General features: G+C 40.2%; 1 protein-coding gene across 1 annotated transcript; it reads right to left on the bottom strand.

The window, feature by feature from the left end:
• Positions 2,875–3,465, bottom strand: LOC109948718 (protein FAR1-RELATED SEQUENCE 9-like). Its single transcript, XM_020562421.1, has one exon. The coding sequence runs from the start codon at positions 3,463–3,465 to the stop codon at positions 2,875–2,877; it is 591 nt and encodes a 196-aa protein (XP_020418010.1).

Genomic DNA, 14,958 nt, shown 5'->3' on the forward strand with positions numbered 1-14,958 from the left:
TATAGAAATATTTTTCCGAACAATTATATATGAAGCAAATAAAACTGATACTTGTGTTCTTATAAATTAGATAATGAACATTAAGGAAGTACGCTTCTAATTTTTGCAAAATATAATGTTACGGTTCAAAGGAAAGCAAGTTATCACCATATTCCAAAGATAGAGTGTTCACTCTGTATTGTCACATCAGATGAAATTAAGTAGGAAATTGAGTTTTCATAATCACTTTGGATGATTTGTAGCTTCCCCCAGTTTTGTAACAGCACAAGGAGCTAGAAGCAATTTTCCAATTTTTCTCCTATTTATTACCATTTTAAAAATCATTTTGATTTAAAAAAATTTAAAACATAAAGAAATAACACACATGGCGACAGCTGACCGCATCCCCCTTTAGTAGGTGCACACGTGTACGCCAGTGGCCATTGCCACATCCTTCCTTTCCGTGTGAATTTAAATGAATATTGCTATTTTCTTACAAAATTCATAACTAAATATACAAAAATTGGGGAAAAAATTTCGCAAATTGCTACGAACTCATTCAAACTTGATAAATCAAAATTCAAGTGTGTGCTAACATTTTTACTAATCATGTGAGGCTCCTGTGATTAACTAAATCAAATACTTGGATTACTTTAAAATATATCTATATATATATATATATATATATATATATTAAAGCAATGGGACAAAAGGAGAAAAAACAAAATGGAAAACTTCCTTACATAATATATAAACGTTGTTTTCTACCTATGGGCTACTCATGCCTTTCATCTCTCTTTTCTTCTTTCCAGTCGTCTTTTTTACATACAAACCTTCAGCCGAATCCCCCAATCTGATGATTTTTTCAACATGCCCTCTAGTTCAAGCGCCAAAGCGAATCAGGGGGACTCCGATGGCTCATGGGAATATGCCCCTGATTATCCAAGGTCCCCACCACCACCGCTGCCTCTTCCAACTCCTCCGCAAGCGAGGGGGACTCCAATGATCCCACTATGGAAATAAATGATATGAAGAACAAACTGGAACACAACTCTTCCTTAGTCCATTATTGGAGTCAAAAGTGTGTCGGAGCTGAGCAGAAGTTGGTTTATTTGACTCGGCAAGTTAACAAAGCCCGTTGTAGAAAAGAGAAGTAGAGAATTCGTGCCCAAAGAAGAAAGCACACAGCAGAGGAGGATGCTACGTACGAATCTTTGAGTATCCACAAAGGAGGCGACAACCAAGGCCAGACAAGGTCTGTGGCTTTCAACCAAGGTTTTGAGAAATTTCGACGGTTCGCTGCAGATGTCCACAAAGATATTGACTGGGACGCCATAACCCTGTCTGCTGCACAGGAAATTATCTCCAGCGGTGCACACCCAACAGAGCAAGGCCACCAACCAGCAAAAGGCAACGATAATGACTGGTGATAGCCGTATCAATCCGTAGGCAATCCCTTAGCAGTTGTTTGTTTTTGTTAATGCCCGATCTGGGTTAGTGTTTAAATGTGAATGCCCAATCTGGGTTAGTGTTTTAATGTTACGATCATGCTTACGTGCAGCTTATTATTTCGTTTTACAGTACTATCGAACCTAGAGTTCAATCATAGTTCGATCACTAACTTCCGGATTAGAAGCGTTCCTTTTGTAATAGTGCTCACAATTTTTTGTTTAATTCAGTGTCGGTAGGGAGACAATTTGTTTCAAGATTCTCTGACATAGATATTCGTCGGTTGAGACTTTACGGAGACATAGTGATTGTTTCAAGATTCTCTTACTGACACATAGTCATGGTTTCCAGATTCCCTTTGATGTTTCATATTCATTGCAACCATTGCAAATTTGTGTAGAAAACACCTTGCATGATTCCCCCAAACTCGTTCTCCTTCAAACAAGGGCTTCAGGTTCTGAAAATCCCAAACCCCAGAGGACATCCCGGAGATCCACCTTCAACAAAAGATGGATCCGAAACTTTGAATTACGAATTGAAAGCATGGTGCCATTCACGACCAAAAAATATGTAAATAGGTATCAATAAATGTTAAAACTCCGGGACCATAAATGAAATCAAACTCTTCCAGATAGTTATGTGTTTAATAAACCATAGTTCAGTATCAATGGACATGAGGCATTTACCTAAGATTCACTAACGCTTCCAGATACTTTCAAAAACATGTAAATAAGTATCAATAAGTGCTCAAACTGCGGGACCATACATGAAATCAAAGTCTTGCATAAATGACTCTGTCATAGTAGGTTCACTGTCCTGCGTGCTCTGAGTGGGTTGCAAATTCTCACCAACTGGACCACCAAGTTCTGTGTCGGAAGATGAAGAGCTGCCACATCGGAAAAAAATAATAATAAACTTCAACAACATAAATTTCAAAGCACAATATAACACATTCACTTACGGGCTCGCAAGTTTTGGACAACTCCGTCTATCATGATCAGTCTTCCTACATTCAGTGCACCGACGTTTATGTCGTTGCGCTGCCTTCTCTTTTTCTCCTTTAACTCTTTTCGCACGCCCTTTTACTTTCACTTGATGTGGATCTTTGATTCTGAGTTGGGGATAACTAGTTCCGACATCTCCATTAGGTTCTTCGACATGAGCTCTTGATGACACCAACCTTGTAAGCTTCCCACGAATGTCCTCAAAAGATTTTTCCAGCAACTCAAAACCTTCATCACACAACAAAGCCGAATCAATCAAATCACCTGCAACTTTGCAAACTTTCGATCTCTTAACCAAAAGAAAACCATCAACGCAATCATTAACTTCTTTGTGGTTCTTATCATATATTACACTGCTTTTCGCACTTTGAAGCCATCGTTTCAATATGTACTTGTCTGGCAAGTGCTCAACCTGCTTCATTCTTAAGAATGCTAGGATGTGTCAGCACAGAATACCCCAAAATTCAAATCCTTTGCAGCTGTAATAAGCTTTATCGGCATCTTTATCATGCACAAGCTCCTTCATCCGTGTCACCCCCGGATTTACCCTCTCACTCACTTTGTATCTGCAATGCGTCTCATCTTCGTCTACAAGTTCGAACAAGCATAAAAGACTTCTAAAGTCTTCCCTCTCAAACATTTCCAGAATTTCCATAGTGTAAATGCGTCCCATTTGATGTTGCATTGGTGTTTGAAATGGCATTGGAGGTTTTTCATTGTTATCAACATGATCAGCCATTAACTCCTTGTGTCTTTGTGAAGCAAGAGCTCTCTCAAAATGTACAATGAATTCCATCAATGTGTTTTTCCGGTTAATATATTGTTTGAAAAATGAATGACAGCTTTCGGCCCGTTGACTACTTGACATCCTAGCCGAAAACACATGTTTTACATATGATGGAACCCAATTCTCCCGCATAGCATGAATTGAGCTCAGCCATGCATGGTCTTGCAGCCCATTGTTTGTGATGATTTCCTCCCATTTCGCATCAAATTCTTCTTTCTTGTCCATACCCCATATGCATTTGTTCATTTCCGAAAAACATTCTCCAAAGCCGGGTTTCTCTGTAATCTTATTCAAGATATGTCATATGCAATATCTATGGAATGTTGTCGGGAGAGTTACAGCAATTGCCTTTGACATGGCTGCATCTTGATTAGTGACGATCATTTTGGGTGGCTCACCCAGCATGGCTTTCTTGAATTCCCCTAACAACCATACAAATGAATCCGTGGTTTCACTAGTTAGGAATGCACAACCAAACAACACTGTCTGCCGATGGTTATTAAAGCCTAACAAAGGCGCAAAGACCATCCCATAGCGGTTCGTGTTGAACGTCGTATCAAATACCACCACATCTCCAAAAAAACCCATAAGCTCGTCTTGACCTTGCATCTGACCAGAAAACATTACCATCCTTCCTTCTGAATCTACCTCCATCTTAAAATAAAAGGATTCATTCTTTTCTTGCATAGCCATAAAATGCTCCTTAAGCAGCTCTGCATCATGGCCAATCACCTCTCCATGCACGTCCCTTAGATAATTATAGACATCTCTCTTAACAAACCCAACATTTTTCAATCCCCCCTACTTGCACCTCAAGAAGGCTTAACTATTTATGTACCGGAATATTAACTTTGCTCATATCTGCATTATAGGCCTTTGTAGACTCTGTTAAGTTACGGTGAGATCTCAATAGATGGACTTTATCAATTGTGGTCATGTCATGGTTGTGTACCTCATTGAATCCTACAACAATGTACTTATTCTTGTCTTTCACCTTCAATATAGCAAGTTTAGCCTTGCAACCAGTTCGAGTACAACCTCGCCGTATTCTCTTATGACTAAAAGTGTTGTCAACACATACCCCTATTTACAACATACATATTCCTTCCTTGTTACCTCTCCTGTCAGTGTGCACGTCCTCGTTGTAGAACACCGAATGCCGAATCCGGCTTCCGCAGCATACATATTATAGAAATTGAACACATCGTCACAGCAATCAAATTCAAGTCCCAATTTTGGTTTCAACTCCGACCTTACTTCCGGTGTCACCTGTCCTTCACACTCCAGTGCACAGTTCTTGCAATTTAACCCTGAATTCACCACCATCATACCAACATTGGCATATACTTTCAAAGAGCTTCAAAATATATACATATTAACTAACATATGACATGAAAATGATTCCCTGGTGAAATATTAAAGACTTACATACAAACTAATGTAACTCATGCTTATGCCCAATAATAAACTTGACAAATACAGTGTAAAGAGCTTCAATATATATATATATATATATATATATATATTAACTAACATACGATATAAAAATGACTCTCTGGTGAAATATTCAAGACCAACATACAAAATTATGTAACTCATGCTTATGCCCAATAATAAACTTGACAAATATAGTATAAAGATCTTTAAAATATATACGTTAACTAACATATGATAGAAAAATGATTCTCTGGTGAAATATTAAAAACCTACATACAAACTAATGTAACTCATGCTTATGCCCAATAATAAGCTTGACATATACAGTATATTACTTACCTCGTGAGTCATTTCCAACTTCAAAATTTCTACAAATATGACAATGTCGCCCTTTTAGATCTGGACGTCAACCCCAAACACTTTTCTTCTTCCTCAACCCCTGTTTTGACCGTGCTCAACGATTTCAAAACCAAGAGAACAGCACAACGGTCGCGGTCACCAGTTTCCAACTCAAGACATTGCTCAAGGATTGACGAATGTTCTTTCCAACTCAAGACGTTGCTCAAGGATTGACGAATGTTCCGACCAGAAAGATCGAACCACAAAGACCGAACCACAAAGATGATAATATACAATACACGAACACTTTCTTTCGCCTGAATGAGAAACCCAGAAAAATGAGGGCTAATACTTCTGTGTTATTCCTGGAATCGAATAAGGAATAACAGGGGCTCTCTCTCTTCAGTGTTATTGGTCTTTCTCAATCAAAGCTGATAAAAAATTGGCCACTTCGAACAAAACGAATAGCTAGATTGGAGGATACGTCTGTTTTGGAGGGGACGTCTGTTTCCAACTCGACGTTTTAGCAGGAGAAGAAGGCCTCGTTCTAATACAACACTTACACTTACAATTGCTTTTGATGCAGCCGTTAGATTAGATCCAATAGTGTTCTCACGTAACGTTTGCACATAAGCGTTCTCACCTGATCCAAACCGTTCTTGATCACGCTTTCTCAAGGCAACAACTCACATGGCCTTTCAACTTGCCAACTGAGGTCTTTTGTGACCTTTGGCTATTTTGTTTGCTTATTCTTATCTTGAGTCTCATTTTTTGTGCAGGTGGCTTTGGAACAAAAGGGAATAAAACCACTTTCTTCTTATTTTCGCAAGGTGGGTTCACCTCCACAGGCTTTTATTCTTTTTGCCTTCTGTTTACATTCAGCAAAACATAGTAAACCAAAGGCCTTGCTTTGCTCCAGCTGGACGCCTCACAGATTGGTGCCATTAACAAGTGTCTTTTAATTTGATTAAGACACCCAAGGATAAGAATCCTTGTCCAAGTAGAGCCTGAATTAAGCTCCTTGCTGATTTGGAACTCTTGGATCATTAAGTAAAGTAAACTTCTTGTCCATATAGGATTAGGCTATATGTGTTTTTCTTATAAAAAAAGAAAACACATGAGTGTCAGCAAACAACAACGAAACGAAAGACTTAATATTATTCTTCATTTGCTTCTCCAGACTAGCACATAGCTTTGCTCAAGCCACAAGTTGCACCATAAAAAAGAAGAAACAAATTGTTTCTTCTCCTCTGAGATTTCACGTGGTAACCCACAAGCCATATCTTCCTGTTTTTTTTTTCAGTTCCATGCTTGTATGGATTTTATAGAGATGACCTCCTTTTTGTTGACCTGCTGGCAGCAAGTGTTTCATGTGGAAGGCAATTCAATTGCCGTGGGGGTCTTTTTGATATGCTGAGGTGAGTCCTTGATTTCAAGGACCTGTTAGCTTGCCATAAAAGAATAAGTCCTCTTACTTTGTTTCTTTGCTTTTTTGGACTTTCATGTGGTGGCTTCCACCAAATCCCTCTTCTATTTTTTCTTCTGTTTTTCTCCTTCACAAGGAAGGCTTTGTTCTAGACTCGGTGATGGAATCACCACATCATTGTCCATTCTTGCTTTGCTTTTTGCTTGCAGCCAAGTCAGACTTGGGGTTGTGACTTTCCCTTGTGACGGGTTTGAGATGGTTTCCACCATCATATGAGATCAATCCTTCTGGATAATTTTGGGTGCTTTACACATCGCAATAACTTGTTTTGGATGCTTTAAACATCAACAAGAGAGAGGCCTTGCAGTGGATTTGTGAAGGTTTGCTCTGTATTTTTTTTTTACAGCAGGAGCAAGGTGTAGCAGAAGCCATGGGAGCATGCTTTGCTCCGGTGTTGTTGCTTGCTTTTCTCTGCGTTGCGTGACTCCTCTCCTCCTTTGGCTGTTCCCCATTTTCCAGGCCTCTTGGTAGGTTCTCCCCTACATCATCGGCTATTCTTCCTTTGATGCTTGTTTGTGGCTTTGGATGCTCAAGGCATCTGTGAGAGAAATCTCACTGTGTTGCTGCCTTTAAGAACAAATAACAAAGAAATTCAAGTGGAATTTCTTTATCTCGTGCTTTTCTGCTCTTAGTAGAAATCTGTCAGCAATTCATTTGCTCTTGTATGCACTCCTCTTCTGCCTTTGTGGCCTTGTAGCCTTTTTTTTTTTTTTGCTTTTTCTCTTTGAAGCCTCCTTACAGAGTGCTTGTGAATTGGATGTTGAGCACATCCTGGAAGCATATGAGAGAAGCTGCACCTCGGAGCAGATCAGGACTTGATCTAATAAATTATTGAAATCATCTTGGCTGTCAATCCATAGCTGGATGTCGTGGAGGTATTTGAGAGGAGATATGCCTTAGAGTAGATTCTTGACTTAATTTGTGATGATTGAAATCATCATAGCCAAGAATTCCCATGGGTTGATTGTACTGGATGTTGAGTGCTTCCTTGGAAGTCTTTGAGTAGAGCCTTGCCATAGAGAGATTCCTAACTATTTTTTTACGATGATGGAAGTCACCATAGCCAGGAATCCTCTTATGTGTTTGCTCTTCCCCTTTGTTCCTGTGGCTCTCCCCTTCCCAGCAGTTGTTCTGTTCCCTGCCTCCCTTTCTTTGCTTCTAGGCGTCATGCCTCTTATAGAGGCTATATTATGACGAGTTTGAATTCAAGCTGATGACCACTTCTCAACTGAGATACTTAACTCTTGGTGTTTCATATCTAACCAAATACATCTCTTTTATTTTTTATTTATTTATCATTTATTTTTTCTTGATAAGACTACAGGGACAAAAATTTCAATTATATCCCAAGTCAAATTCCTGGCTGATTGCTTTTGTGAAAATTTCCCGTTCAACAACCACATTTTCCTACAAATTTTGTAACTATCACATATAAATACATACTTATTGCCCACTTATCGGCCAGATAACACTTTTAGTCAGTTTTTGGTTCCTCTCTCAGCTCTCTTTTCGCTCTCTCTCTCTCTCTCTCTCTCTCTCTCTCTCTCTCTCTCTCTCTCACTCTCTCCATCTAGCTAACTACGCCTCTTCTCACGAAAAAGAAGATCAAGAACAACCTACAAAACCCACAACTTTGCCCTCAAAACTCAGTTCTTCCTCTTCCTCTCTGTTTTCTTCTCTACCCAAATCCAAACCCTAACTTCGTCTCTCTTTGAATCCCTTCTGCAACCTAAACAAACCCAAACAAAACCATCTTTTCTAAATATGACAGCATGTCTTGGCATTAGGTGGCCATTGTTTGAGCATTTTGGTCCAATTTTGGGGGAGTTTTGAAGTCAGGGTTTACATGCCCTTTTCAAGAACAGCTTCTCCAGAAAATGAATTGTTGGGAATATGTAAATTTTGATGTTAAATTGAATTTGATTACTGAAATTGGAATTGTGATTGATTTTGTCTGTATTTTGTGTAGAAAGTGAAGTATTGGGATTGATTTTGTTTGTCTGAAACAACAAATGTGTTTGTTTTTTGTCGATAGATTCTTGCATCTAGTATTGGGATTTTCTATGAACTTGTTATGATTATATCATAGTGAGGTAGCATTGTTAATTTGCTATTGTAATTGTATTGTGATTTTATTGCGGTTGTATTGTAGTGGTATTGCTTTTGTATTGCTATGGTATTGTTGTTATATTAATTTTTTTTTTTGTTGTTGGTGTTTTATTGATATGGGACTGTAATTTAATAGGAATATATGTTGATATCATTTTTCTTTATTTGCTTATGATTTGTGTAGGAGTTGAGATTATTCTTGGTTGAAGTATTATTTACGATATGTCTCTCTCTCTCTCTCTCTCTCTCTCTCTCTCTCTCTCTCTGCTCTTCGTATTTTTCTCATCATTTATGTGTTAATTTAATGCATGGTATTGTTTTGGAAACATAATCATTGTCAATCTCATTGTTTCTTTAAAAGATTGTTGTGAAATTGTTACTTCATTTTCTTCTTTCCTTTGTTTTAAGATATTTTTGTTTGGAGAAAAAGAACTCTGCTTTTGTAATCTAAAAGACTAGGTACCCTTGGTGAGTGTTTTTTGATCTGCAAGATCCAGACTTTATGCATGTCAGTTTACTACTTTTGCACTTGAACTTTGGCTGTCTAAAATTGGCGTCAATGAGTTAATCGATCCTTGGCAAAGGAAAGCTGTCCTTTGGGCAAGCTTTGTTGAGATCGATATATTCTTAATACATATGTCATCCGCCCTTTGCCTTTCTAACCATTACCGAATTGGCCAACCACACGGGGTAGGTGGCCTCAATGATGAAGCCGATGGAACAAAGTTTGTCTACTTTGGTCTTCATGGCTTCGTACCATTTAGCATCGTACGACCTTTGCTTTTGGCGCACGAGTTTATGGCAAATGACAACGAGAGAGATACTGGGCATGTCGTCGTATGATCAGGCAAACACCTCAGAATGATCGTGAAGAAATTGGATGAAATCAGCTCAAAGGGCAGCAGTAAGGGTAGTGCTATCTTGACATGTTGATCAGGGTGGTTCTCGGGGAGAATCACCATTTTCGTATATTTAATCGGTTGGGCTTGCAGGGTTAGCGTTTCGTCTCTAGGATCATCAGGTCATTCAGTGCAGTTGCCGTTCGGCATACTAGTCACAGAGAATGCTTTATTGGGGGCACTCTATGTGGATGACCTAAGTGTCGTGGCATAACAAGTGTGTGCACTTATTATTGACATTGCCGACATTGCCGACCAGCTGAACCAGTCTCCAGAAAAACTAAGAAGATGAGTGAGCTGCCGATTTATGTACTTATTATTGATTCTGAGTTCTCCGAAAGTATCGGCAAAAATAACATTGACCGAACTGCATGTATCGACTAAGACTTACCCTACGTACAAATTGGCACCCTCGGCTTGAATGATCATGGGATCGTCATGCAGGAAGACGAACTCTTCTTCTTCATCCTCGTAGAAAGTGATGGGTTCCCATTGGATCTTTGACACCTTGTTCTGTCGTGCAGTCTCAATACCCAACACTTGGGGGGTAATGGGCAGCACAAACATAGCTCTTCATGGATCAATTGGATGTCCTTAGCAAGGGGAGGGCCGCAGCTGATTGTACTAATCATGTTGATCTACCAATTGGGCACTAGAGTGGGTGCGTGTTGGGGGCCAAGGATATATTGATCTAGTTTGCCTTCCCAAATAAGGCGCTTGATGATCTTCTTCAAACTGATACACTGTTTAGTATTGGGCTGTTATGTTGGTGATTCCAACAAACTTTTTATGTATCCTTGTTATGTTGCTAATTAGGTTTTCGGTTAGCTTATTTGGGATTGACCTCTTTCTCGTTCATGAGGAGGGCTTCATATGTGGTGTTGAGCAAAGTAAAAACCTCCTGCCTTTGATCAAGGTCCTATAGGGGTCCTCGATAATGGTTCATGTTAAACTTTCCTTTGTTTTTCTTGTAGGCCTTTTGCAGAGGCTGAAGGTCATCCTTTCATTTACTGCCTGACTGATAAGTGTTACGTTTGTCGAATGTAGAATATGGAGGCTTCTGTGCCGAGAACTTTTGTTGATCATAAACACCAGAATCTCCTTGCCGAGCTGAATGCCCGATTTTTGAGTTGAAGTATTTGGTTTTCACATGAATGGAAGCTTGCTTCATTAATTCATCGTACGTATTCCAATTACTGTTGTGAACCATGTATCGTAAATGAGATGATGGAAGGCCACTTTTGAAGGTATCGAAGGCTGCCCTATCATCCGTCTCTGGACACCATGAGTATTCATGGTTGAATCGAGCATCATATTCCCGTAAGGGTTCGTCGTCTCGTTGCCGAATAGTGTATAAATAGTCAGCCGAATAAAAGCGATCGATATGGATCACGAAATGGTTAAGAAAAATATGTTTTAACTTATCAAAGGAATCTACCATACCTGGCTCTCGTCGGTAAAACCAGTTGAGTGCTCATCTAGTGAGCATAGAAGTGAAGAAGAGACATTGTCCTTCACTGCCGAAACCCTTGCATCCTAACGCCGATTGGAATGTGTGCAAGTGAGCTAGAGAGTCTTCGACTCCCATGTAAAATGGTACTCGTAGAGTTTGGACATCTTTATCTTGCTTGGAATTTTTAATGCGATTGGTAAACGGTCTAGGCCGAAACTTGTTCCAGGTCAAGTCCTGTGAGCGGAATTTGTCATCTTCCATCTTTTTAACCTTCTGCAAGAGGAGAGGAACGACTAGATCTCTGCTGGGTAGATCCTCTTCTTCTGGGTAACCTACCGTCTAGCGTGACTACCTGCCCATGCGAACCTCGAAGTAACGTGACTCCTCTCTATTTGGAGTTGTCGAATGGTAAGCACTTTCTAGGGTTTTGGATGGGATGTACTTTGGATCCGAGTCCCCTGTGCCTTCCAGATCCCGCACCTGTCGAATGGGTGATTTATCTCCCAACACCCGCATTCGGGAATCATTAAGTCACGCTTGAATTCTGATTGGTGACTCACTTTCCTCCCGTTGATCCATTGGTCTATGCCTACAATCGGAATAGACCTTATGTGGCAAATGTTGCTTGTTCTTGGGAGCAGGGATGAGTAACTGCTTGGAAGGGGCAGGTTAGGCAGTCGTCGTGCCTTTCCCCTTCCTTTGCCGATTGGGTGTGTGTACACTCTAGAGAGACTAATTGGCTTGAATGTTCTAGGTTTGTTGCTGATTTAGCTGCTTTTGTGTTTCATCCACTTTAGATGAAAGGATGTTGTTGTTTTCATGCATCTTTGCCATGTCTTGTCGTAACATTGCAATTTGAGCCAAGAGTTCAATTTCGGTAGCTTTTTGGAGTGTAATGGGACCTACATTCAGCGTGCAAGGGGGCATCACTAGACTCGCCCCACCCTGTTTGCCTAATGGTGACTCGTCAAATGGTAAGAATAGTGGAATAAAGGAAGTACCCATCTTGGCTAGGTAAAGATTGTGGATCGATTAGTGACGATATTCCCACAGACGGTGCCAAACTGTTGATGCAAAAAAATGGTTGAACACTTTTGGGCCCAACTTAGAGATGATTCCACATTTGGCAGTGCCTTGGGCACCGATGTAGTATTGACCGAAGACTCTCCAATGTTTAAGTTAGTACTTAGTTTGGAGTAAATAGTGATCTGAATAGAGTAATGGCTAGGTAGCTGAATGTCCTTTTGAGAAGGCACCATGTGTCCTTCTGAGAAATTACTATGAAGTGCAATCTTTAGCCAGGATTGGCAGGTTGGGTTACTAAAGGCTCACCGCTTGCAGATGGTACTTTGTGGGACGTAAATAGATCGTCAGGTTTTGTGGGACCTCCTTGTGGATCCCTTGCTCCATGTGTCATTCTCTGATTGGCCGGTCAAATTTCTTATAATTTTTTTGAAAATGGATGTATGTGTTTCAAACTTGGTTTGATGGAATTACGAGGAATATTCGGTGGGTAACCACCGAATTCGTTTATGGTTTTCGGTTGTAACTTATCAAATTTGTTTTCGCGTTTTGGTGCGTAATAACTGAATTTGAGTTTGAGTGCGTACTTAATATTGTCTTTTGAGGCAGCACATTTGAAAGTTCTACTAATAGGTGGGCAAAAACTTCTGCTCATTGGATGGGTTATGTTTGAAAATTGGATGCGTCTTAGAGAATATAGTAGTATTCTTAGTGAAATTTGTATGAAATTGTTGAAAATGGATGTATAGATAGCGGCTTGTCGAATTGACTTTTGATTAGGTGTGTTTTTCTTCCATGATCATCAAACTTTGTGCAGTTACTTCTGTTGAGGCCCAAAAAAGTCACGGGAAGCCCAAAGACATTTAAAGCCCAATATAACATATAATGTCGGTCATGCGTTAATCCAAGCTGTATTTTGGGATTTAATTCATTAAATAAATATAGAAATAGTGCACATGCCATGCCAAACTAATAATACATTTTTCTCATGCCAATCACCCATCAAGCTCACATGAACCCAAGTCATGTGGCTTTGGGCCTAGTTCTCGCTAACTCAGACAAATGGGCAACGAGGTCTTCATTCATCACTCTATGGTGATCCAAGAATCAACAAGCCCGGATGAGCGTTCGGACGACAAAAGACCCCAACATAAATGGCGACTCTGCTAGGGACTAGGCCATTAGTCTTGTAGTGGCTCCTAAAAGATCACAAGCCTTAAAATTAATATTCATGCAACTGCACTACAACAAAATTTAAAGATATGAGCATTCTCTTTGATTTGCTTTGTTATGTTGTTCTTTAAAAAAAACAGGATGCAAAAGCATTTCTAATATTTTCTCTTATGTTGTAGATATACCTTCTCAGACAAAACATCTTGCGAAAGGCCTGTGGGGGCTTAGGCGAATCCATCATAGCAAATAGCACATGCAAACTCCAAATGACTTGGGGGCTTTATGCCAAGCAAAAGAGAGACAAGAATCCAGAAGCTACTGTAAATTTCAGTTTTCTTCCTGGAGGAAAGCAAACTGTTTGTTACTTATCTGGAGGAGAACAAGTTGTATGTATCTCTTCCAGCAACTCGCTTAGCCTCTTCCTTCTCATATTCAGTCTGCTTCTTCCAAAGATATTCTTTGAAGCAAGTTGCAAAAAAATAAAAAAAATAAAAAAATAAAAAATTTACAAGCAGGCCTCTACTCTGTTTCTCGACCCCGAGTAAGCCAAAGAGAATATAACCCAACTCTGCAACCAATTGCTGACCCCAACAAGCTGACTTGGGGGCTTCATGCCAAGCAAATTCGAGGAAGGACACTATGCCATCCAAACAAGCAAACCCATCCACCTTTTTTTGCCATACAGTATAAATCATCTCTTTGATTACAACAAGCCTAGATAATCTTGCATTATGGTGACAAACAGTTTTCTATTTCCCCTTTTTGAAACAAGCCAAGTTACATTGTTCCAACACCTACTCCATAAGCAAAGAATTTCCAGCCCCTACCCTATTTCAAACATCCTTCCCGCACATGCCTGATTTCAAACATCCTGCCAGTTTCAAATCCTTCAAAAGCCTTCATATTGCAAGTCAAGGTGCAAGCAACCAAAACTCACCTTCGTGCTGCCAAATTCCCAGCAAATTAGTAAGAAGATGACACTTCTCATGCTGTGAAGCCTCTCAATCAAGTCTGGAAAAGATACACTAGCCAAGAATCAGACGCCGAAAAGGGATGCTTATTTTATGAAGATGAATGCTTCAACACCTGGTCTTGTATCATTGCTCTTATTTTCTTCCAAAAAAAAAACTCCTGCAAAGTAGAGAGATGATGCATAAGTTTCATGGGAGGTGTATGCGGGAGCGTGCGTCAAGCGTGGAGGCAATGGAGGGAACGCTTGAAGTTGCTCCAAGACCGGGCCAAAGTCGGCAGTGGTAACGAGCCCATCTTGATGAGAAGTTCCACCATGTTCGGCGGCGGTGGCCGGTGCGGTGGTCTCAACTGCAAGTCCAGTAGGTGGCACGGTGGTGAGAGGTGGTGGTGCCACCATGTCGATCGTGGGATCGTGGGTGGAGTGGCTTTGGGCCATCGTGGATTCAGCCATCACGGCGGTTGCCTCTCGTCTTCTTGCTTCCAACCATGGTTGTTTGGAAGGCTTCAGTGGATTGGAAAATAAGTTTGGAGCACGCTTTGAGTATATCTCGTGCTCTCAATGAAAGACCAATTTGTGAGAGCAAATTTCCCCACGAGAATATTCGATTAGAAAGATTCCTCTTCCTTCTTCGCTGCCTCTTTCTCCCTACAAAATAGAACAAATAAGAGGACCACATCCGAGGGGTGTTGGCCAAAGGCCCTCTGATGCCTAAATTAGTTCAAGAGTTTGTAAGAAAAACACTAGCTAACTAGGGTACGGATATGTGTTTATAGTGTAAACCGGGCAGCCGGATCCTTATGTAAAAGAGAGAGAGAGGAGGTGGCTAGGGTTTGAGAGGAATTTTCTG

This window comes from Prunus persica, chromosome G4, assembly GCF_000346465.2.
Source record: "Prunus persica cultivar Lovell chromosome G4, Prunus_persica_NCBIv2, whole genome shotgun sequence".
Classification (NCBI taxonomy): domain Eukaryota; kingdom Viridiplantae; phylum Streptophyta; class Magnoliopsida; order Rosales; family Rosaceae; genus Prunus; species Prunus persica.

Coding starts and splice junctions, on each gene's coding strand:
- LOC109948718 (XM_020562421.1), bottom strand. CDS start 3,465: ATGAACAAATGCATATGGGGTATGGACAAGAAAGAAGAATTTGATGCG.